Raw genomic sequence first — 21923 nt, forward strand, 5'->3', positions numbered from 1 at the left:
GACTCACCCACCAGTAAGGAGAAGGAAGCTCAGGTCTGGTCTCCCACTTGCCTCCAACCCACCATCCAGATGGAGCTCCAGCCAAGTACCACCTTAGCTATATGGGAAGTGCCTGTTTATTCCCCAAAACATGGGAAATCCCTAAGGGTATAAAAGAAGAAAATAAATGTTACCCATAATCATAGCCCCTGCCCCTGTCAAAGAACCAACTATTTGTATTTCGGCAATTTTTATTTAGACTTTTATTTGTCCATATAATTTACATTGCTAAGCTTTTATTTGGACATTTTATATATATTACTTACCCAGAGTGAAAAATGGGTTTTTTTGCAGCTTTCCATAAATGTTTGATGAAATTTCACTGAAGCTAAGTCACACCTTTGCCATTTCCTATAACTCTGCAGCTCACAAACTTCTGACATTCAGTTTAACCATTAAGTAAAATATATCTATATATTAATAAAAATTAAGGCAAGTGGGGAATGGGGGGCAGATGGCTGGTCCAGTGCCTCCGAGACTGCCAGGGCTCAGGTGTGGCATCGTGCTCACCTGTGGACACCTGAGGTTGTGTGAGGGCTCCTCCCGCATGCATAAGAGGCATGCAGTATAGCAAACACTAGAGAGAAAAAAGAAACGTTGCAACTGTTTTACCCAAGTAATCCTTTGGCAGAAGAAATTCTTCTGAACAAATGTCCTCTGAACGCTATAATGTCTTTCAAAGCTTCAAAATTTGTAACTTTCATAACAACCTAAATTTGTCCATTTCAGATTGGCCACATTGATGGAGAACCCAGTCGCAAAGGAGCATTTCCTGTGTCATTTGTGCACTTTATTGCTGACTAAAATTGCTACCGAACAAAAAGCCTTTCTTTAACCATCATGTTCCTGTTTTGTTATTGGTACCAAAATTCTTACCCGATAACAAGTTTTATGAATTATTTTGTATGGCAGTCCATTTTCTCATACCACTGTTGTTTTAAAAACTTGAAGGCAGTTTTTATATATAAGTGAATTGTTTTAACAATTTGTGGTTTTCATGAAACACTGTTATACTTTCATGAGGAAAAACTGAATTTCTTAAAAGGTGAACTGAGAAATTATTTTAACTACAAAACCGAGATCTTGCATCTACAGAATTACCTAAATGTAAAACTGTTTAAATGAAGAGTATCAGAAATTCTTCCCGCTTTCCTTGGCCCACTTCTGGAGTTAGTGATCTTTAGTGCAGATATTATTCAGGAAGCCAGTAAGCTGCTCCTTCAGAGTCCCTTGCCCTGCCTGGACTTTCTCCATAAAATGCCATCAGTTCACCTTTAAAGACAGATAGTCCTTTGAAACCCACTCAATGTCTGTTAAAAGCAAGTTGGAAATTTCAACATTAGCCTTGTACTTTCTAGCCCTAACCTGTGAAGTTGCAGCTGTCATGAGCTTCTGCATGTGTGTATGACCTGTTGTTGTGAACAATCATACTTAACAAAATTACTCGTGGGTTATTACAACATATGGATGGTAATAGCAGTTTATTCCCTTCCAGGAGCTTGTATCAAACTGCATTTCCTGAATTTGGTTAAAAACTAAGGATGATGGATTGCAAAAACAGTTCTTTAAACTAGTTTATATGCTTTAGGTGTTTTAGAATTTGCCTTCCTCAACTTCCCCTGTGGCACAGACCACGACACAGTAAAACATTCCGTGCTGTTTCCTGTTCAGTGTACCACTGCCTTCCCATTCTAGTTCCCGAAGGCTTTCTCTCAGCTTAGCGTCTTGTACTTATCTAATAGGCCAACAGGAATAGTAGCTACACGGTCTTAAATTCAATCTGTCCATTTGTTTGTATTCAAGAGCATATCAGAAATCTGTAGGTCCTGGGTAATACAGTGCTCCCAGACATCCCAGTCTTAATATTTAAGGGCATCATATCACTCTTAAATGTACACTACTTGGGGAGAGGGATGGGAATTAGGTTGTAAATGATAAAATCAAAACTCATTAGTTTTAATGAACTTGACTGTCATGCCTCTATTAGTAATTGTGAGCATAAGATTCATAGTATAATATTGGGGATGATGACACTTTTAGAAAAGGCATGTGATGCCCACCTGACTTTGAGCAAAAGTAAAGGAGTAAATTTAAGCATAGGCTTGTAAAGCAAGGCATCGAAGCTGTTATGCGTTTGCCATGATGGTACATTTGACTGAAGCAGCTTGTCGTTATCATGAAGACTCCTGTACATGTTGAGCTTTTTTTTTTTTTTTGGCATTGTATTTTTATTTTTAAAGGAAGACAACAAACTGGAACGTTTTATGATGTATAGAGATTGATTTTTGCCTTCAGTGTCCAGGTAAAAGCGTGTTTGCTCTGTAATTTTTTTTTTAAAGCGCTACATTTGTTTTCACTACTTGTTCATTTCTGTTGTTTGAACCCCTTCATTTAGTCAGTTTTCTCAGAGATTTAAGAGTGTGAACAGATGCCTTTTGCACAGTGCACTTCATGTCTGTTGTTTCCTCCTCCCTACATTTGGATCTCAGTGTCTTTGATGACCTGGTACCAGCCATCCAAGAATCATGTTGATTCACATCAACATTTGAACTCAAGTCCCAGTCTAATATATCAGGTTCACTGGTACATAAATACCTAGGAAATATGTTTCCAGACTACAATTAGCTGGTGCTATTGTGCAGTAATTAATTGTACTCTTACCAGAGGAGAAATTCTATCACTTCCCTGCTAATATCCTTTCCTAGTTATTTCCTCTTTGCAAATTAAAAAGCAACTGAAAGGAAAACATTGTAGATATATATTTATATTTAAAGTTGACATTTCATGAACTTTAGGTGGAGGATTCTGGCATTTTGCATGCCACTGTCCATTGGATCGGACTTGTGGGGATGGTGACTCAGAAGTAGGTGCACAGATGAGCACAGTCTGTGCCCCTGTGATGGGTAAGGGTGCAGAACGAGCGATCTACAGCCTAGAATGCTATGTTGAGATGTAGGATATTCAGTTCCTTCTCCTGATGACCTTGGCTAGTCGCAGCGCAACTGTATGTACTGCATAACTTAAGTGGATTATTCTCATTGCCCTAATGCTGTGGCCCATAATTAGAGCATGTTTAAAAAGTTCACTCTTCTCGTTAACTAGTCGTTTGACTGGAAAAAAATAAAGTGCTTTTAAATGGACATGGTTTTATTTTAATGCTTTTAATCTTCTGTGTTAGATGTTGATAGTCCTTCTCTCAGTAATGTACACAGTAGCATACTGTCCATAGGAGCCTTTAAATCCTACTACCTTTCACACGCACAGTAATACTTTAAGGTTCTCTTAACTCTGACATAAACATTGGTTTGCTAGCACATTACCTTGACAACAGACTTCTGAAAAGGTACTTTGTACATCTAAAGCTGACAATGGCACTTTCCAAGCCAGCAGAAAGTGGCTCCCCGCTCCAAACCAGTGGGAAGCCAGCCACATGGGGCAGGTTTAATCAGTCTTTCACAGACGGGTCCTCTATGTTACTATTCAGAGTCAACATGCACTTCAGTATTAAGCCTTCTTGCATTTTAAAATGACAACTGAGGTTTTTTCTTATCCCAGAAACTAGACAGTTTATTGAGAGTTAATTTGCTGTTTATCAGAACACAATTTAATGTAAAAATAATTGATATTTTATACATCATACTTTCCTCAGAAAATTGAATCAGGGCATCACTCCCTATTTCCGTAATAGTTCAGCATTGCAGACTGAAAGCAGAATGATTTAGAAAATGGTTGGTCTCTCAGATGAAGGTGGCTTCCACTTGACTGCAGAGTTCAGGACTTCTCAGAGGTTAACACAGAGTCAAAAGCCGTGGATAAAACCTTGCAGATTGCTTGTGCTTGCTCCTGTATTACATGAAAAGACACAGCAAGAGTGGAGTTTATTTTTATCTTCCCAAATTTGACCCTCATAATATCTCTCCCTTCAAAACCTATACGTCAATGAGTGCCTAGCCCGTGAGCTCCCAAAAAGGTGGGCCAAGGCCTAAGGCAGGGAGGACAACCCAGGAATGAATGGAGCCCCTGGCCTGAGGGACTTTTTCTCATCTGCTGCCTGTTCACCCTAAATGTTTAGGTCCAGGCACAGATGAGTATGGCTCCTGGGCCCAACAGGAGTTGTTCTTAGCCTGCTCTTCAGTCTGGATGGTTGTTGACCCAGGGCCTCATATCCATTCGTTCAAAGGTAGTAGGTGCCTAATGAGAGCATTTTCTCAGCCCTCAAAAAGGGAGTGAGTAATCTCAGGTTTTGCCACTTTACTTGGTAATTAAGGAACTAAGCGTATAATCTCACCAGGCTGTTGCACTGATAAACCCACAGGCTGTATTCTTCATTGCTTGCATCTGTAGTCTTGAGAGCTAGTAAGCTTTTTCCAGCCCCCAGGCCATCATCGTAACACACCATCCGGATGATTAAATACAGGGCATGTCTATGCAAAACATCCTGCAGAAATCAGAAGCCCTTCAGAAAGATGACAATTATCTTAACTGTTTCTTGGTTCTTATGACACACTTTCCCATGCAGGATGTGTTGTGAGGCTTCAAACAGCAAACCCATGGATCTGGCAGAAAGTACCTTCATAGCTTCTCATCCCAAGGGACACTGTGGTATGTCCAGTCAGGGGCAGTGGGCTTTGGGGATCGTACCTTTCTATTGCAACCACAGAAAGAGAAACAAGGTGATCTAAGCTCTCCGCATCACTGCACCTGGCTTCCAAGCCAAAGTTGCCTTTGATTGATGTGGGGTCTCTAGCTGAAAATGCGCTGGGCGCCTGCGTGTAAGCAGGAGATAGAAAGGAAGCCCCTATTCTCCCTAACACGTTGGTCATGTGTAAGACTAGCTGCCAGCCAGTCTGCAGCACTCTGCAAACAATGGACCTAACTACAGTGAGTGAGGATGGCCTGTATTCCCTACTTCTTAAAGCATATTTTCCTTAATAAATTTTGTTACTTACATACTGATCTGATGTTGAGACTTTTATACCATACTTGGAAACTCCCATAATAAATTCTTCCTCCAGAGGAACAAAAGGCAACTTTCCATCTTGCTTTAAAGTAAAAATAAATTGCATTATGTACATTAAAATCATAGTCTTAAATCTGATTAGTCACTTTTAGTATCACAGTCCCTAGCCCTTTAGAGAATGTGGGGTACATGTTAGCCCAAAGAAGCATAAGAAATCTTACCTGCCCCCCTTTAATTTTGACAGTTCGCAAATCTGAGCAAAATTCAGATCAATCTACTTCCTGTGCATTTTTCTATCCCTTTGTCTTGGTCTGAACCCTAACTCCAAACTGAGATACTTTTCAGATCCTGGTGAGGTCAAAATATTTCATTAGAAAAATAAAGGTCTTTAGATTTTAAAGTACTCAAAACACACCCCAGTTAGGGCATGGAACAGTCAGGAAGCTAGGCCACCGGAGCCATTTTTTTCATTCTCCGTCCTAACCAGATGGTAACATACATCTAGTTGTCCCCACGCCTGAGGCTTTGAGTAGCCAGCTGCTGCTGAGTTACTCAGCTCATAAGAACATTCACCAGCATTTTGAGCTATGTAGGAACAAGTCAAACAGTGCACGATAAACAATGCAGATTAACTGGTTTTATCTCCCAAGTCAGAATGCTGCCTAATTTGTCTTCTCTAAAATAAATAAGACATTATGGCAGTCAGCAGGTGTTTTATAACCTAAGTGTTCTGTGGAACAATGAATTACAGTAAATAAGTCACACCCAAATACCTTAGCTTTTGAGCGTTCAAAGTGTTACAGTAATCTTGCCAATCATTTCTCACAGTAGGTTTAAACCAATTCCAAGAATCAAAATAGGGGATAAAGGTAATGCTATTGTCAATAACAACATTTTAACAAGCAAAACTCCTGTGGTGATGAGAGCGGTTTCGCCATCCTTACAGGAATGAAGGTGATCCTAGCGCGCGTTCCACGGGCAATGTTAGTGATTTTGCACAATACTTGGACTTGTTGTTGGAATGGCTTTCTGTTCCAGACTGGGAGAACTAATTGGATTAGTTCAAACTACCAAGAGTTCTGCTAAATGGCAAATCAGATTCACTGATTTCCCTCAGGCAGAAATAACTCCTTTTACTTTCATGAAGATATAAATCATCATATTTAATATTCCCACTCTCCACCACTCAACAGATTGCACATTCTTAAGATGAACGATTTACAATGTTCAGATCTTAAAATATTCTGTGTACTACACAGCTTTGATTTCTCTTGATTTTCCTGGTAATGATTTCTTTATTTCTTACCTTTGACCTAGATATATTTTTGAAATGACCTCACCTCAATTTTTTGTGGGAAACATGGTATTAAGTAGACATGTTGGGTCAACACTACTGTGAATTCGTTTTTAAAGAGATGAAAGTAGTTCAGTGGAGCTTTGCCAGACTGCTTTAAAGAAAAGCCTGCAGAGTGTAAGCAGCCACCATAATCAGTTCCTCTTTAAGCAAAAATGTCAGCCCCAGAAGTTCTGTGTGTGAAGGAAGAAACTCAGTTTCCAGGACACAATGCACCATTTACAGCCTCAGCGCAGTCACAGGATCAAAGCAAGGCTTGAGCATAACATGGTACGAGCACCATCCAGAGGACACACAGAGTGTCATAACCCACAGATTAAATGGAATGGTTTTTACCTGGGCAACATCTATATAATTTATCAGGTCTAATGGCCCTTCAAGACTTTTTCCTTCAGAGAGTTTCAGTTTCTCAATGGCACCAACGTATTTTATTCGAAATTCTGCACAGGTTTCTGAATTATTGTTGCTTTGACCTAAAGGTAAAAAGAAAAACTGTAATAGAAACACCTGCTTTCAAAAGAAGTAACTGCTCTGGGGCCAGGGATATAGCTCAGTGGTAAAGTGCTTGCCTCGCATGTACAAGGCCCTGGATTCCATCCCCAGGCCCAGAAACAAAACAAAACAAAAGCCCACTTTGTCATTTTCCAAGTAAAAACCAGACTCTGTCATTATAATCTTAAGATTCGATATTTCTTATCCCCCCCCCCCGGGACTGAGATTTGAACTCAGAGCATCATACTTGCAAAGCAGGTGCTATACCGCCTGAGCCACACCTCCAGTCCATTTTGCTCTGGTTGTTTTGGAGATGGGGGTTTTGCAAATTATTTGCCCAGGCTGGCCTTGAACTGTAGTCCGCCCAATCTCAGCCTCCCAAGTAGCTAGGATTACAGGCGTGAGCCACCGTCGCCCAGTTTGGATGGAGTATTTCTTGATATAACAAGGAAAACCTTAAAAATTTCATTAACCTTTTTCCTTAGTGACTCACAGTGTACTAAATGTATAAAGGCCTCAGTAGGAATAAATTAGTATCAATAATCTTTATTTTAAAACAATGAACAGGAAAATATGGTTAACTAAACAGTGATTAGGTACCTTTAATGCATAGTAATATTTATTTATTGTTTGGTTTCTTCTCCCTCTTTATGTTAACTTTCTTTCCTGACTCAGGACACCTGTTCTTCCTCTACCATTGAATCAGGAAGACCAGTTTTTTTTTTTAGTGTAGATGGAATAATGCCAGACAGAAATGCCCTTAACATAACAGATGGCAACAAGTTGAACTGTGTGCTATAAAATCTAACCCATACAAAAACTACCACAAATCTACTTACTAAGGAAATCCTGTGTGGTTACTTTTAGATTATGTTCACATAATAAAGCAATGCCTTTGTGAAGTAAAGGTAATGAACTTAATGCTACAACATTCTCTATTTTGAAACTTCTTAATTATTGTTGCGTGATCTTGTCAAAGTTTTGCTCTAGGATCCACTAAGGGCAGTTTGCTCACATGCCTGAGGCCTGCACACTACACCATACCCTCAATCCAGTCCCACCAAATTCTGGTCCACTTTTAAACTTGTCAAAAGCAGCAGAGGAGAGGAAGAAAACAGCAGGAACCCAGGAACTCACCATGCTACGCTGGCCAAACTGTATGAGCACAAGCAAAAAGCCGTGTCAGTAAATAATCCAACTGTTTCACATACCTGAGCTTTTGGTGGAATCTGTATCGAGGCTGGCGACAGTGCTGGATCGTGAAAGACCCCCAAGACTAGAATCTACAGACTGAAATAAAAAAAAAAAAGAAAAAAAAACAACACACACAGTAAGATAAGAAGCCTCATCTTCTTTGAAGTTCACTAGCAAATGCGGAAATTATTAAGTTGAGCTGACACACAAAAATCAGGTCAATTATTTACACAGATCAATTATAACAGATGTTCTAAGATGATGAATTCGCCAGCAAACTTCAAAAAGTACATAATTCCAACTGCTCTTCTTGCAACACAGCATTGGTTGTATGTGATCTCAACATGTTCAGCCCAGGTCTAAGCTACGAGCTCTCCCTCTGTAATGTGTGGAAGACATCAGACAATCGTTTTAGAAATCCACACCTTGCTATAACTTGCACTGAACCCCCAAATGAACCCTGTGCAGAAAGGCAGGCAGGGAATAATATTCCTACTTCATAAATGAGGGAAGACGAGAGATGTTCAGTGATTTACCTGAGTCCACATGTAGTAAGCACCTCAGATCTCAGATCCCCATCTCCTAATTCCTAACCCAGTGCTTCTGCAATTACCCCAACCAGTTCTGGCCCACAGCAGTAAAAGGCTGACTAGCAGACCAAAGCATAGCAATGTGAACTGACCAACAAAACCCGTAAGCCAGATTTTAAAATCATACTAGTAGTTACTTTATTCTGTGTAATTGCCTTAGAAATAACATTCCGTGAATACTCTTAATTCAAAAGGTTTGTTTTTCATAAACTAAAGCCACTGATACCTTCAAATAACCGTCACAAAGTCTCCATGAAAACCAAATAATATTAAAGCAAACACAGTGCAAAAAGTGGATGTTAAGATACACGCAGTCGAAGACTACAGGACTGGCCAGCTTGCGCCCCCATGCGATACCAGACAGAAGCAGAGCTCTCACCGCCTTATGAGTCTGTTCCAAACCCCACTTCCCTACCTTGCTCTTTGTACTGACTTCACTACTTTGGGAACTGCTACTACTGTGGCGCTTTTTGCCTTTTCGAAACATTTTTCACCATAGCGGGATCACAGAAGTCCTGGAAGAACAAGTTACGGTGTCAGATACGGTGACATCAAGAGAAGCAATCTGGGTGTGCTGGGGCATGCCTGTGGTCCCAGCACCTGGGAGTCAGAGGCAGCAGGACTGAGTTCAAGGCCAGCCTAGGCTACATAGAAAGTCTGAGGCCAGCCTGGACTCCATTGTGAGACCCTGTCTCAACAAAACAAAACAACAACAAAAAAAAACCCACCAAAACCAAAACCAGTCAAATCACCTTATGCACAGTAGGAATAAATTACCCTTGGATCCTATTTTTTTTTCCTATTAAATTACACAAAGCTGGCCTGGAGTGTAGTTCAGTGGAAGGGAAGTGCTTGCGTAGCATACACAAGGCCTTGGGTTCCACGTCCAGCACAGTATTTTTAAAAAGTTAATAAAGAGCTCACCCAATAAACCCAAAAGGCAGAAACCCTGACCTATCTAGATGTCTGAAAAACACCTTTTTCTTAAGAAGCAGACACGTCTTCTAGTTCACAGAAAAATCATGTACTTTCTCTTCAATTGATTTTACTTTAATGCTTTTATTTTGGTAAAATAAGTGCATTAAGGCCAGTTATGATGGTGCATGCCTGTAATCTCAGCTACTCAGGAGGCAGACAGGAGGATTGTGGTCCAAGACCATCCCGGGGAAAAGCACAAGACCTTATCTGAAAAATACTTAGAGCAAAAACTGGGCATGGCTCAAATGAAGGGCCTGCCTAGCAATCTTGAAGCCCTGAGTTTAGGTTCCCAGTATTGGAGAAAGAAAAAATAAATAAAAAAGTGACACATAAGTTTACAACCCAAGACACTAAGACTCAAGTTTCTCAGGCTCACATTTTGTCCTTGGTAGGGCAGAAAGCACACATACCTCTGAGAAACATGCATTTTTCCTGAAGCCTTGAACTAAACTGTTGACATAAGTCATTCCCAAGTGCTAGCTTCTTGCTCGGTGCTCCAGGAGGGCCAGGTAAGGAGGTGACTTCAAGTGTCCTGCCTTTGTAAATACATCTATTTTGAAAAGTTAATGCCTTGCAAATGTCATACTTCCCCATGCTCTCCTCACAGGAGCACACAAACTATTCTCAGCAAATTAACTAACCTCAGGGTGCTGCACCTCAGAGAACTTCCAAACGCTCTTCTATCCTCACAGCAACCTTGCAATGTGTTCATTTGCTTCACAAGTACTTTTTTTTTGTGGTACTGAGGTTTGAACTCAGGGCGTCACACTTGCTAGGCAGGCACTTCTACCACTTGAGTCACTCCACCAGCCCTATTTTGTGTTGGGTATTTTTGAGATAGGGCCACTCAAACTACTTCCCAAGCTGGCTTTGAACTATGATCCTCCTGATCTCTGCCTCCTGCGTAGCTAGGATTACAGGCATGAGCCACTGGTGTCCCGCCTTCACATGCATTTTGAAGGGCTTGCTACACGCCAGGCTGCGCTAGGGGCTTGAAGCCCATACTTAAGGAAGGTGGGTTATAGTCTGCATACAATTAGGAAGCTGTGACCCAACTTTCAAGAGAATTTATGCACAAAATAACCAGACACGTTTTTACCAAAAAGTGGCCACAGGGAAGGAGGAAATGTGCTCACGATAGAATCGAACGCTATCGTTCTCCGAGTTTCCACACACCACAGTCTTCCCAGCAGCTTCCTTTCATTCTGATATGATTAGTCCTTTCCAGAGAACAGTGTACCTACAGAAGGAAAAAGAACAAGTAAACTGGGATCATGCATGAGAAGCCCTAGCCCACCTCCCCGTTTCTCTCTTTGCATTTGCAGACCCACTCTTGGTTCACTTATAGGCCATTTGCCATGTCTGACCCCTGAACCCAGCTTTTTAATCAACCTCATCATCCCATTTCTTTCTAAAAATTTCCTTTCTTTGCAGGATGACAAGAAAATCTGACTCATTCATCACTCCTGAGTAGTCAGCAACAAAAACAAAGCCCCTACCTCAGGTGGTGTATTTTTGGAGGAAGCAGATGGACCAACAATCTAAAACACAATATAAAACATGCAGTTAAGATAGTCATTCCTATCAGGAGAACTCAAGCAAGGAAAAGGTAAAAATGATCACAGGAAGAAGGGAGTATTTCAGATAGACCACAAATCTGAGAGTTGAACCCTGGATGAAGAAGGGAGGCTTAAACAGCCATGAAGGAAACACCCTGCAGGTGCAGAGTAGGGAGCATAAGGGTCCCCAGCTGTATAAGGCCAGTATGGCTACAGCAGCAGCAAGAGAAAGATCCACAAAAGCCTGGCAGGCCACCACAGTGTTTGATTTGAGTTTAACAGGAAGAGCCTAGAAGCTTTGACAAAGCAGTCAAGGGGCACTGTCAGATTTCTGGTTTTTTTTTTTTTTTTAATTACTCTAAATGGTGGCACATGCCTGTGATTCCATCTACTTGGGAGGAGGAGGTACGAAGATCACTGTCAGGGTAAAAGCACAAAGCCCTATCTGAAAAATAAAACCGAAGCAAAAATGTCTTGGGGCATAGCTCAAGCAGTAGAACCCTTGCCTAGTAAGTGAAAGTCCCTGAATTCAAACCCCAACCTGGCCAAAAAAAAATGAAAAAATTACGCTGGCCACTAGGTGGAGAACTAACTATGAGAGAATACCAAAAAGTGGTTAGAAGGCCACTGTGGTCTTGTTGCAAAGGATAACCCGGCCATCACCAGATAGGTTGCAGTGAGGGATGGATGGCAGGAGAAGCTGATTCCCAGGTCTGCATAAAGCTGGGCTAACCCAGCAGCATCAAGTACCATGTTGGTGGTCTCTGGCAGGTTAAAGGCTGGTGTGTAGCACATCTAAGCACACTATATTGAAGTAAAGACTTCCTTCTTATCTGCAGGGATTAGTTCCCAAATCTTCCCACACTAAGTCCCTCACATAAAACAACTCAGTGTTTGATACAACCTATGCACATCCTTTCTTCTACTTTAAGTCGTCCCTACGTTACCTACTGATGTCTAGGCAAGCGTTCTACCACTGAGTCCCGCTCCAGGCCTCATTATATTTAATGTCGCGTAAATGCTGGGGAAGTAGTTGTTATGCTGTATTGTTGAGGGAATAAGGACAAGAAAAAAGTCTGTCAGCAGAACGAAATGTTTTTTTAAAATATTTTTGATCTGGGATTGATTGAATCTGAGGATGCAGAACCCATGGATATGGAGAGCCAAACGGCTTTATAAATACATACTATATGATTGTTTTAAATATGACTAAAAGCGAAACTTAATTCTACTGTTAGTGGAATCTGAAGCAAATCCACAAATTCCTTGAACAAGAGAATGATTCGAAAAGCACCTTTGCAACTCCTTAAGACTTGCCTTTCAACAAAAATGCACTTATTAAAGTCTTTGATATCTATTGATACTCTGCTGCATGCTAAGCAAATCATTTTTTTTAAATGAGCATTAATTTTTATTTATTTTTGCAGTACTGGGGATGAACCCAGCCTCCTGCGTGCCATGCAGGAGCCATGCCCCCAGTCCAAGCAAATCATTCTTTCCTTTAAATTATTCATGCCTAAAAATGAGGCCAATGCTACTGATTGTCACTTGGATGTTCCAGACTCATCAAATGTAAAAGTGCCTAAAGCTGAACACATCATCTTCCCAGGGGGTCAGCTCCTCCCTCTCCTCTCCCACTCAGGACATTGTGTTACTGCTAGGATCAGAAAACCAGGAAATCGTCAATCCCTCCCTGTCCTTCAGCCCCCAATCCAATCAAGCACCAAGGTCCCCAGACTGCACTGAAGTTCTCCCATCCAGCTCTTTAAGGAACCCCACACTGTCACCAGACTATAGTCAATAAATTACACAAAACTATTTTTTAGTGTCTGATGAAAGCAATAGATCCTCAACCTATAAAATGCACATGTACACAGCTGGGCAGATATATACTTACAGAATCCACAACTCATTAAGAGATTTCATGGAGAAGCGATCTTATCCTGAAGGACTCCTTGCCACTCTACACACCTGCCACCACACTTCTGCCAAATGATTAAAATGAATTCTTTCAAACATAAATCTGAGTCCACTGACCTTGCCATCCTTCTCTGGTTCCCTACAGTAGAGACTAGTCAAAGCTCTTCAGCAGGACACACAAGGTCCTGCATGACCTTTTCTTCCCTCTCCACCATCCTTTCCACTCTCTCATCTTCCACAACCTGCTGAACACTTTGCTTGTCTCTTAGGAAGCAAAGCTGCCCGGGTTCTCAGACAGCACTGTGCTCTGTGTTCTCATGCTTTGCTCCTGGCTTGGAATATCACCTTTTTTTTTTTTCCCATTTTTCTTTTATTATTCATATGTGCATACAAGGCTTGGTTCATTTCTCCCCCCTGCCCCCACCCCCTCCCTTACCACCCACTCCACCCCCTCCCGCTCCCCCCCCCCAATACCCAGCAGAAACTATTTTGCCCTTATCTCTAATTTTGTTGTAGAGAGAGTATAAGCAATAATAGGAAGGAACAAGGGGTTTTGCTGGTTGAGATAAGGATAGCTATACAGGGCATTGACTCACATTGATTTCCTGTGCGTGGGTGTTACCTTCTAGGTTAATTCTTTTTGATCTAACCTTTTCTCTAGTTCCTGGTCCCCTTTTCCTATTGGCCTCAGTTGCTTTAAGGTATCTGCTTTGGTTTCTCTGCATTAAGGACAACAAATGCTAGCTAGTTTTTTAGGTGTCTTACCTATCCTCACCCCTCCCTTGTGTGCTCTCGCTTTTATCATGTGCTCAAAGTCCAATCCCCTTGTTGTGTTTACCCTTGATCTAATGTCCACATATGAGGGAGAACATATGATTTTTGGTCTTTTGGGCCAGGCTAACCTCACTCAGAATGATGTTCTCCAATTCCATCCATTTACCAGCGAATGATAACATTTCGTTCTTCTTCATGGCTGCATAAAATTCCATTGTGTATAGATACCACATTTTCTTAATCCATTCGTCAGTGCTGGGGCATCTTGGCTGTTTCCATAACTTGGCTATTGTGGAATATCACCTTTTTAAATCACTTGGATACTTGTTACCTTTCATGACTAATGTCAGGCTTCTTCTCTTCTAGAAAGCCTTCCTTGGGTCTCCAGCTTGGGCTAACAACTCTCAGCTTGTACAGACCTGATCTCAGCATTAAAATCTGCTACTGTCTACTTAAAACCATCTCAATCTCCAAACCAGTTCAGGGCCTGGCTGGGTGATTCCCAGTGCACAGTACAGCGGCAGAGAACATGCTACAAGAACCTGAGAATTGTCTTGGGAGGTGATAGCCGAATAACAAGTCCCAGGACTGAACACCTACAGGTCCACGCACAGCACAGAGCTGCGGAAACCGTTAGTCCTCATTCCTGCCCAGCAAGGCTGTAGGAGGACCGCTGAGTTCACGGAAGGTCGCCAAAAGATTCAGTGACTTGCCCAAGGTCACCAGGCTAAGGACCGACGGACCAAGCTTGGGATCTAGATAGACGGCTCCAAAGCTCTTTCCGGACCCCCACTGCCTCGCACACGTCTGTCACTGGTGCGGGGGATGCGACAGAAAACCGCACCATCCCTCATCCCAGGGGAGGGTGCGCTCGCGCCGCGCCATCCTCTCCGCGGCAGACGCGGACCTGGCCGGCGGCTCCATCCCCGGCGCCCTGGCCCACCCTGCACGGAGGCGCCGGTCCCTCCTGGGCCCGGGCACCAGGTCACTGCTCTCCCGCCCGCTCCCCGGACAGCACGCCGCCCCGCGCGTCCACCTCGGGGACTGGGGTAAGGGTGGACTCCCTGGCCACTGCAAGCTTCCTAAGGCCCCACCCATCCGTCCCGACCGCCGGCACCGCCCTGGGGCCGCGTTCCCGCCGCCGCCGCCTGCGAGCCGGGCTCGTTAGGGCGAGGCCCGGGGCTCTCACCTCGAGACAGTGGGCTCAACCCCGGGGCCACCTGCGCCCAGCCCGGAGTCCTGGCGTCCAAACGCCGGTGCCGGGGCGGCTACTCCAGTTCTGATTCCAGCTCCAGCTTTTCCAGCCCTCCTACTTACGGCTGCCAGGTTCCGCCCTCGAGGACTCGCGCAGGCGCAGTCCGTTCCCCAACTCAATGTGGTAAGGAACCTTCCGAGACTGGTTCCCCGACCGGAAGTCGGGGGGAGGAACTTATTGCCGTGGCGGGCCAGATACCGGAAGTTGTGTCTTGGTGGATGGCGTTTTTTCTTAAATTCTTGGTGACTGTTCTTCCAATTTAGAAAGACTTCGGGAACGTGTTCCTCATTTGCATATCTCCTGAGACTTCCAGGATGTCTACGATTCCTGCAGAAGAGAGCGACCAGCTGCTGATCCGACCCCTGTAAGGGACCCTACAAAGGGAGTGAGGCTTCGGGTTTTGTGAGAGCGAGGAAGGGCCGACCTCTCAGTCGCTTCCCTCCAGCATGCCTGGCAGCCTGCCCTCGTCCTCAGTTGCGGGCCAGGCCTTTCACACCCAAGGGGTTTGGAGAATCGTTGATCGGAGGGGCCTGCTAGGTTAACGGGATTGCTTTTTCTTCAATCACAGGGACGGGTATGTTGGAGTTGGGGGCGAGGGGAAGTTATTTCAGGCCGTTGGGTACTTTTGTAAAAAACCGTGTTGTCGATTAGCAGAAACCCAGATCTCGCACATCAGGGCAAGCCTTGAGGGAACCGACAGGTGAGCGGAGGACCATGATAAGGCTGGGACGGTGCAAGAAAAAACTAAATTTGCATCTTACTATCTCCAGGACCTGACAATATACCAAGATATGAGAGAGAGGAAATATATGAGGGCCTTGGCTATGAGTTGCAACCTTCAAAGCTCAGATCCAAGCAGAATAGGGTGGGAAATTGGAAAAGAGAAAAAGCAGAGGTGTTAAGAACAAAAACTCAGGCCTTTATTGCCATCAGGAGACTGGTCTATCAATGGAGTTGCATTCCATTGTGTAATACAAGGGGAACTTATTCCTGTGAGTGAGCAATTTGCATCCATAAATATTTATTGTTAATATTGGTTAAATATTAGCTAGCCCCACAAACCGTACATTTTTCAAAAGGTAGAAAGTATTCCCTTTACACACTCATTCAATAAGCATTCATTGAGCACCTACTGGGAATGTAACCCAAGTTTCCATGTGTTTAATTCACACCTGTCAACTCTCTCATGTTCTGCACACAGTGAACAAGTGTCAAATACCTCACCAGACACAGGGTTGGGTTCATAGGTTTCAACCTTTTGGAGGCAATTGCAGAGCCAAGTGTAAAAGACAGTTACATTGGAGCCAGACCTGAAATCTAGTCTCTGCACTTACTAGGACAACCACACTGACCCCATTTCCTCATAAGGAATTATAACATACATTGGGAGGTTAAAAACCATGGGAGGTACTCAGTAAATGACAGCTCTCACATGGTACAAGTAGGCATTGCACTGAGTGCTGGAAGAGTATGGAGAAGGACTTTATAACATTGAAGAGAGGCGTATCTTATGTATCCTGGAAAGTGTGATGTGTGAGCATGACTACAAATTAAAGACAGTGTAGGGGCAGAGGTGGCATGCGTAAAAATGAGAGCGGTTACAACTCATGGCCAGTTTCTTCGTGGCTGTGGCTAACACATTAGCAGATGAGGTGGGATAGGCTGTCAGGGTCCAACTTAAGAACTTCTGTGTTTGGATAGACCCATTTCATGTCTGTCTCCTGGGAGACTTGAATTCTTGTGGTCAGGTCACTGTAGTAGGTATTTCTGTATCCTAGGTGATTATTATAGTGCGTAGCAAGTAGAGGCTCTTAATGTTTTTGAAGGAGTGAGCGAATTGTGAGCTAGAATGTTTGGCAGAAGACATCAAAGAAGTTTAGGGGATCTGAAAGGGTAAGGTGTACCTTGTGATAATTGGAAATTGTGGCTGTTTTATAAATTTAAGAAGAAATTAACAAGGTAAAAGGGAAAGGGACTGAAATTCATAATGTGAATAAAATAAGCATTTAAATTTAAGCTATTTGGTAAATGCTTGTTATGATCTTAATGAGAGTCTTGAAGAACATTTATTTGTTTAAATGCTCTTTTTAGAACTATTAACATAATCTGCACAACTGCTACTTTACATTTTAAATACATCATAATTTAATTCTAACATTCAGAAGATTAAATTTAATCTTTGGGTTTCTCAGATTTGGACCTCTTTATCTCAGTTTTATGCAAAATCTCTTAATTCCCAAGGATTAGTTTTTATCTTTTCCTATATTGACACTGTTCTTTCCTCTCTTTGTCATTTTGGAGAACTTTCATTTGCCTCAGAATTTTTAAGTGAGTGCTGTCATTAGATGGGATGCAGTAAGTTGCAATAAAGATTGATGGGCTCGATTTTGGTTTTTTTTTTTTTTTTTTTTTGAGGAGGGGCTGGGTTTGATTTTTTGACACATGATCTCATTATGTCACCCAGGCTGACCTTGAACTTCAAATCCTAAAGCTTCAGCCTCCTGAATGCTGAGATTGCAGGCACTGCCACCACGACCAGATTCAGGCTCAGTTTTGTTGTTTTTAAAATCATTGTAATTCTCTTCCTTGAATGTTTACAGTGGAGCTGGGCAAGAAGTAGGAAGATCATGCATTATTCTGGAGTTCAAAGGAAGAAAAATAATGGTAATTATTATTGTTACGATTATTTTTGGGTGCTGGTGCTTGAACCTAGGACCTTGTGCTTGCTAAGCATGTATTCTATCACTGAACTACACCACTAGCTGCAGAAATTATTATTTTTGCTCTCATGTTAACAATATGGCTATGTCTGTATTGGGTGTTAGGTCTTTTCTAGTAAAATAGTTATCTGTTTAGCTCCCCCCCCACCAATGTTACAGTTCATGTAGTCCAGGATATATAATACTAATGAGAAAAACCAATACACACTTGTACTTAATAATTTGACAAAATATTAATCTAAGAAGATACATTCTAAGATTATAAAACTATCAACTGGATCTGCAGAACTCTTGTTTCTTTGAAGTCCTTCTTCCATTCCTGGAGGGCCTAGACAACCTAGTTTTCTCACCCCAGTGGAAGACACCAAAGAATTGCCTGCCTTGAACATACATGAAGCTCTGGGCACCCCTGTGCAGCATGTGGTGATTGAGCCCTAATTTACCTACGTACCATTAGTCACTGCTTCTCTGAGCCTATTTTCTTGCCTGAGAGCTAGAGGGATTACAAGAGTGGTTTCTAAGGATCCTCCTTAGAAAAGGAGTCAGTACTTCATGTTTCTTTGGTTCCTCTTTCTCTCTGCTTCTCCCAATCTTAAAAGAACATGTCAGACATAGCCATCTTTTTAGGCATTTGTTTTATTTATTAGTAACGCCCTTATAAAATAAATCCTGAATGACCAACCTTTATGAATTTGTTCCGTCATGCCTTTCCTGATGATTATAAGTGGGAAGTTCCCACTTTTAATTATTGTTTTTTCATAGTAGTCAGATTTGATATAATAAATACATCTATGAACTTTTAAAACACCATTTTATGATATCAAAGTTCTTGGAAAAGGGTTCACTTTTAAAGTGACCACCAAAAGAAGCTGGAAAGATGTCTTATATTTTGCATCTCTGACTCTTAAGAGTGAGCTACATTTTGAATTTTGAGCAGTTAGAGTTGTTAATGGTACCTTTCCCAGATTTACTAAGAATTGCATACCAAGTGTTAGTATATTGAGTCCATCTTGATTATGTAGGTGATAAATCAGTTAATTGGGCTGTTTGCTGAATGAATTTTAATGAAATGTGTAGGAGATTGTGATCTTTTTCCCTACCTCTTTCAGCTGGACTGTGGGATCCACCCTGGCCTAGAAGGAATGGATGCTCTACCATACATTGATTTGATTGACCCAGCTGAGATTGATCTCCTATTAATTAGTCAGTAAGTGTCTCGCTTTATAACAGCACTGTTTTTCAAGGACTTTTATTATCAAGATTGTTCCTTCTTTTTTTGAGATTTTGTTTTAAAAAAAAAATTTCTACTAGTAAGGATATTGTAAATACCTTTATTCAATCCAATGGTATATTTTGTCATCACAGACTAGAGAAATTTACTAGAAAAAACTTACTCATCTATCTTTGTGTGTATCCAGTGAGTAAGTGGGCAGGAAATAGTGCATACCTTGAGTCATTATCAAATGGGAAAGCAGGAGAATCCCTTTAGGATATCTCTTTGATGTCACTATCTTGTCACGTTCTTCTATAAGAAGTTTATTTATAAATAGTGACATTTCAACTTTATTCCACTAAAGTATTCATTATAATTCTGTCAAAAAAAAAAAGATTTGGTTGTATTCTTACCTCTTTAATTATTCACTGATAAAGTTTTTTGCTATTTAAAAAAAATGCTTTTAAAATCTTTTCTGCACTAGAGCTGTGTGCATCATTCCATCCCTCTGCACATACCTACTCTTGGCTTTCTGAAAGTATTCTATGTAATTGTTTTGTGGAACTGTTTTTGTCCAGTCAATAGCGATTTAATTTCATACAGAACCTGGTGGACGATATTTTAAGAATAACAGAATCTCATTGTTTCTTTTTTTAAGTTTCCATTTGGATCATTGTGGAGCTTTGCCCTGGTTTCTACAGAAGACAAGTTTCAAAGGAAGAACATTTATGACTCATGCCACAAAAGCTATTTATAGATGGCTTCTTTCAGATTATGTCAAAGTTAGGTAAGTTACTTTATTAGATTATATAGGTTTTACATGGTACATGTGTTTCAAGATATAGACTGTTGTTTTTTTGTTGTTCTTTTTTTTATTCGTATGTACATACAATGTTTGGGTCATTTCTCCCCCCTTCCCCCACGCCCTCCCTGTTTTGTTTTGTGAAATACGGCATTCTTTATTCTCAAATATAGCAGTAATTTAGTCATTCAGTAATAAGCGACACTGGGAGTTGAACTCAGGGCCTTGTGCTTTTACCACTTAAACCACTTCTCCAGCCCCAAAGTTTTTATATCCTTTTAAATCTTTGTTAAACTTACATAGGTCATAAGCTATGATAGAAATACTCTGTAAATAACATTTCATAGTTTCATTAAAATTTATAATAAACTGGGAGAAATGACCCAAGCCTTGTATGCACATATGAATAATAAAAAAAAATTTATAACAAACTATGTTAAGCAGTAATATAACCAAATTCTTATTTTGTGTTATCTGATCAGAGAGAAGAAAAAAAAACTTTAAAAGTTGACTAGGTGGGTGGGGCACATCTGTAGTCTAGCACTTGGGAGGCTGAGGCAGAAGGATCATGAGTTCTAGGCCAGCATGGGCTACATAGTAAGACCTTGTCTCAAGAAACAAAAAACATGACTATAGGCATTGATCAAGCAGTATAGCACCTGTCTAGCAAGTGCAAAGTCCTAAGTTCAAACTCCAGTACGACCACCAAGGAAAAAGAAAACAGATCTGAAAAAAAAAAATCAAAAGTTGACTATTTAACTTAACTCAAGGGTAGCTAAGATGTTGATATTCTTCATATGTAAATATAAAGGAATGCAAAAGTTATCCTTAATAAAGCTAGGTAATGTGTAGCAGGCCAGAGGCCCTAAGCTCAAACACCAGTACCATCAAAAAAAAAAAAAAAGCTAGTTCAATTTAAACTATGCTTACCTACCTGCTAGCCATAGTCCTCAGTTCTTAGCATGTATGAACTGATTTTCTCTCCACACCAACTTATGATTCAGGTTTTATAAATCCTATTTTACCTATGATAAAACTAAGGTACATAGAGGTTAAGTAATTTATACTCAACTTTGTAGAGAAAATTTTTCCTTTTCCAGTGTGAGAGTCTCTGCCATGTGTCAGTGGATGTATTATTTCTCAGGAATGTTGGGGCACAAAAAAAAAGTTGAGAAATCCTGTGTTAAAGAGTACTTTGTCTTTATATACAAAGTTTTAGTTAAAATTGAGAGTGCTTTGAATGTCCTGTGCACTTTGCTTAAAGTTGAGAGCTTTGTAGCAATGCATACTGAATATTCTTATTATCATCATAGAGTAAAGAGTGCATCTGTGAGAGTCTAAACAGCATAAACCCTGTGCTATGTCTTTAGGAAATATTTTCATGCATATGTCATCCACAGACAGTTTCTTTGAATTCTAAGACCTTTGAAAAATCTTACACTTAATTGTTTTTGTTGGCATCTTTCAAAATTTAGTAACATATCAGCAGATGACATGCTGTACACTGAAACGGATTTGGAAGAAAGCATGGACAAAATTGAAACTATCAACTTTCACGAAGTTAAGGAAGTTGCAGGTATCAAATTTTGGTGTTACCATGCAGGCCATGTCCTGGGAGCCGCCATGTTCATGATCGAGATTGCAGGCGTGAAGGTATGCTAGCTCAGGCCCTTTGTCTCCAAGAGAAATCGGCGCGAACTTCATGCCACCAAGTAGTAGTTAAAATTTCCTAAAAGTGGCAGAGCGTCAAAACACTGAAACATATGCTTTACCCCTTGGTGTGGCCTTGGCTTTTTCCTTTTAGGGTGTGTCTTCTTTGTGGACAGAGTTAAAAACCAATCTTCTTGTGTAATATTGTCCTAAATTTTTTTGTAGCTATTCATATATTGAAATTTTTGCACATTGAGTTAAACAATAGATCATCAAGTCACTTATTCTTGCACTTCGCTCCAGAGTACAGGACATAAGCAGGAAATAGCATTCTCATATGGAATTTGCTGTGCTCCTCCTATTACTTATCTTCCATTATAGCCAGTGCCTCCATGACCTCTGGAGATTCCTTTCTGTATTAGC

At 41.2% G+C, this 21923-nt stretch overlaps 3 protein-coding genes across 17 annotated transcripts in view; 2 read left to right on the forward strand and 1 right to left on the reverse strand.

The window, feature by feature from the left end:
• Positions 1 to 3179, forward strand: part of Asap2 (ArfGAP with SH3 domain, ankyrin repeat and PH domain 2) — a 154277-nt gene extending 151098 nt beyond the window's left edge. For all 5 annotated transcript variants that reach the window (XM_020178735.2, XM_074049132.1, XM_020178736.2 and 2 more), the window contains one exon: positions 769 to 3179. In XM_020178735.2, the coding sequence (XP_020034324.2) occupies positions 769 to 843 (75 nt within the window). In that variant the 3' untranslated portion in view covers positions 844 to 3179. The remainder of the gene's footprint in view (positions 1 to 768) is intronic.
• Positions 2241 to 15219, reverse strand: Itgb1bp1 (integrin subunit beta 1 binding protein 1). 8 transcript variants are annotated; one of them, XM_074049145.1, is made up of 10 exons: positions 15050 to 15219; positions 11107 to 11148; positions 10744 to 10847; positions 10018 to 10143; positions 9045 to 9144; positions 8057 to 8135; positions 6690 to 6826; positions 4989 to 5081; positions 4328 to 4477; positions 2241 to 3882 (listed from the first exon to the last, which is right to left on the reverse strand). In XM_074049145.1, the coding sequence occupies exons 5-10, from the start codon at positions 9114 to 9116 to the stop codon at positions 3811 to 3813; spliced, it is 603 nt and encodes a 200-aa protein (XP_073905246.1). In that variant the 5' UTR covers positions 9117 to 9144; positions 10018 to 10143; positions 10744 to 10847; positions 11107 to 11148; positions 15050 to 15219; the 3' UTR covers positions 2241 to 3810. The 8 variants fall into 8 exon arrangements, with proteins under 8 accessions (XP_073905246.1, XP_020034320.1, XP_073905248.1 ...); XM_020178731.2 differs by lacking the exon at positions 10018 to 10143 and adding an exon at positions 13064 to 13151; XM_074049147.1 differs by lacking the exon at positions 11107 to 11148.
• A 43-nt stretch (positions 15220 to 15262) lies between these two features.
• Positions 15263 to 21923, forward strand: part of Cpsf3 (cleavage and polyadenylation specific factor 3) — a 33584-nt gene continuing 26923 nt past the window's right edge. For 2 of the 4 annotated variants that reach the window (XM_020178711.2, XM_074049141.1), the window contains exons 1-5: positions 15266 to 15479; positions 17716 to 17779; positions 18945 to 19042; positions 19707 to 19835; positions 21326 to 21503. In XM_020178711.2, coding sequence (XP_020034300.2) covers positions 15430 to 15479; positions 17716 to 17779; positions 18945 to 19042; positions 19707 to 19835; positions 21326 to 21503 — 519 coding nt within the window. In that variant the 5' untranslated portion in view covers positions 15266 to 15429. The other 2 variants (XM_074049142.1, XM_074049140.1) reach the window with 2 other exon arrangements.

This window comes from Castor canadensis, chromosome 12, assembly GCF_047511655.1.
Source record: "Castor canadensis chromosome 12, mCasCan1.hap1v2, whole genome shotgun sequence".
In the NCBI taxonomy this organism is placed as follows: Eukaryota; Metazoa; Chordata; class Mammalia; order Rodentia; family Castoridae; genus Castor; species Castor canadensis.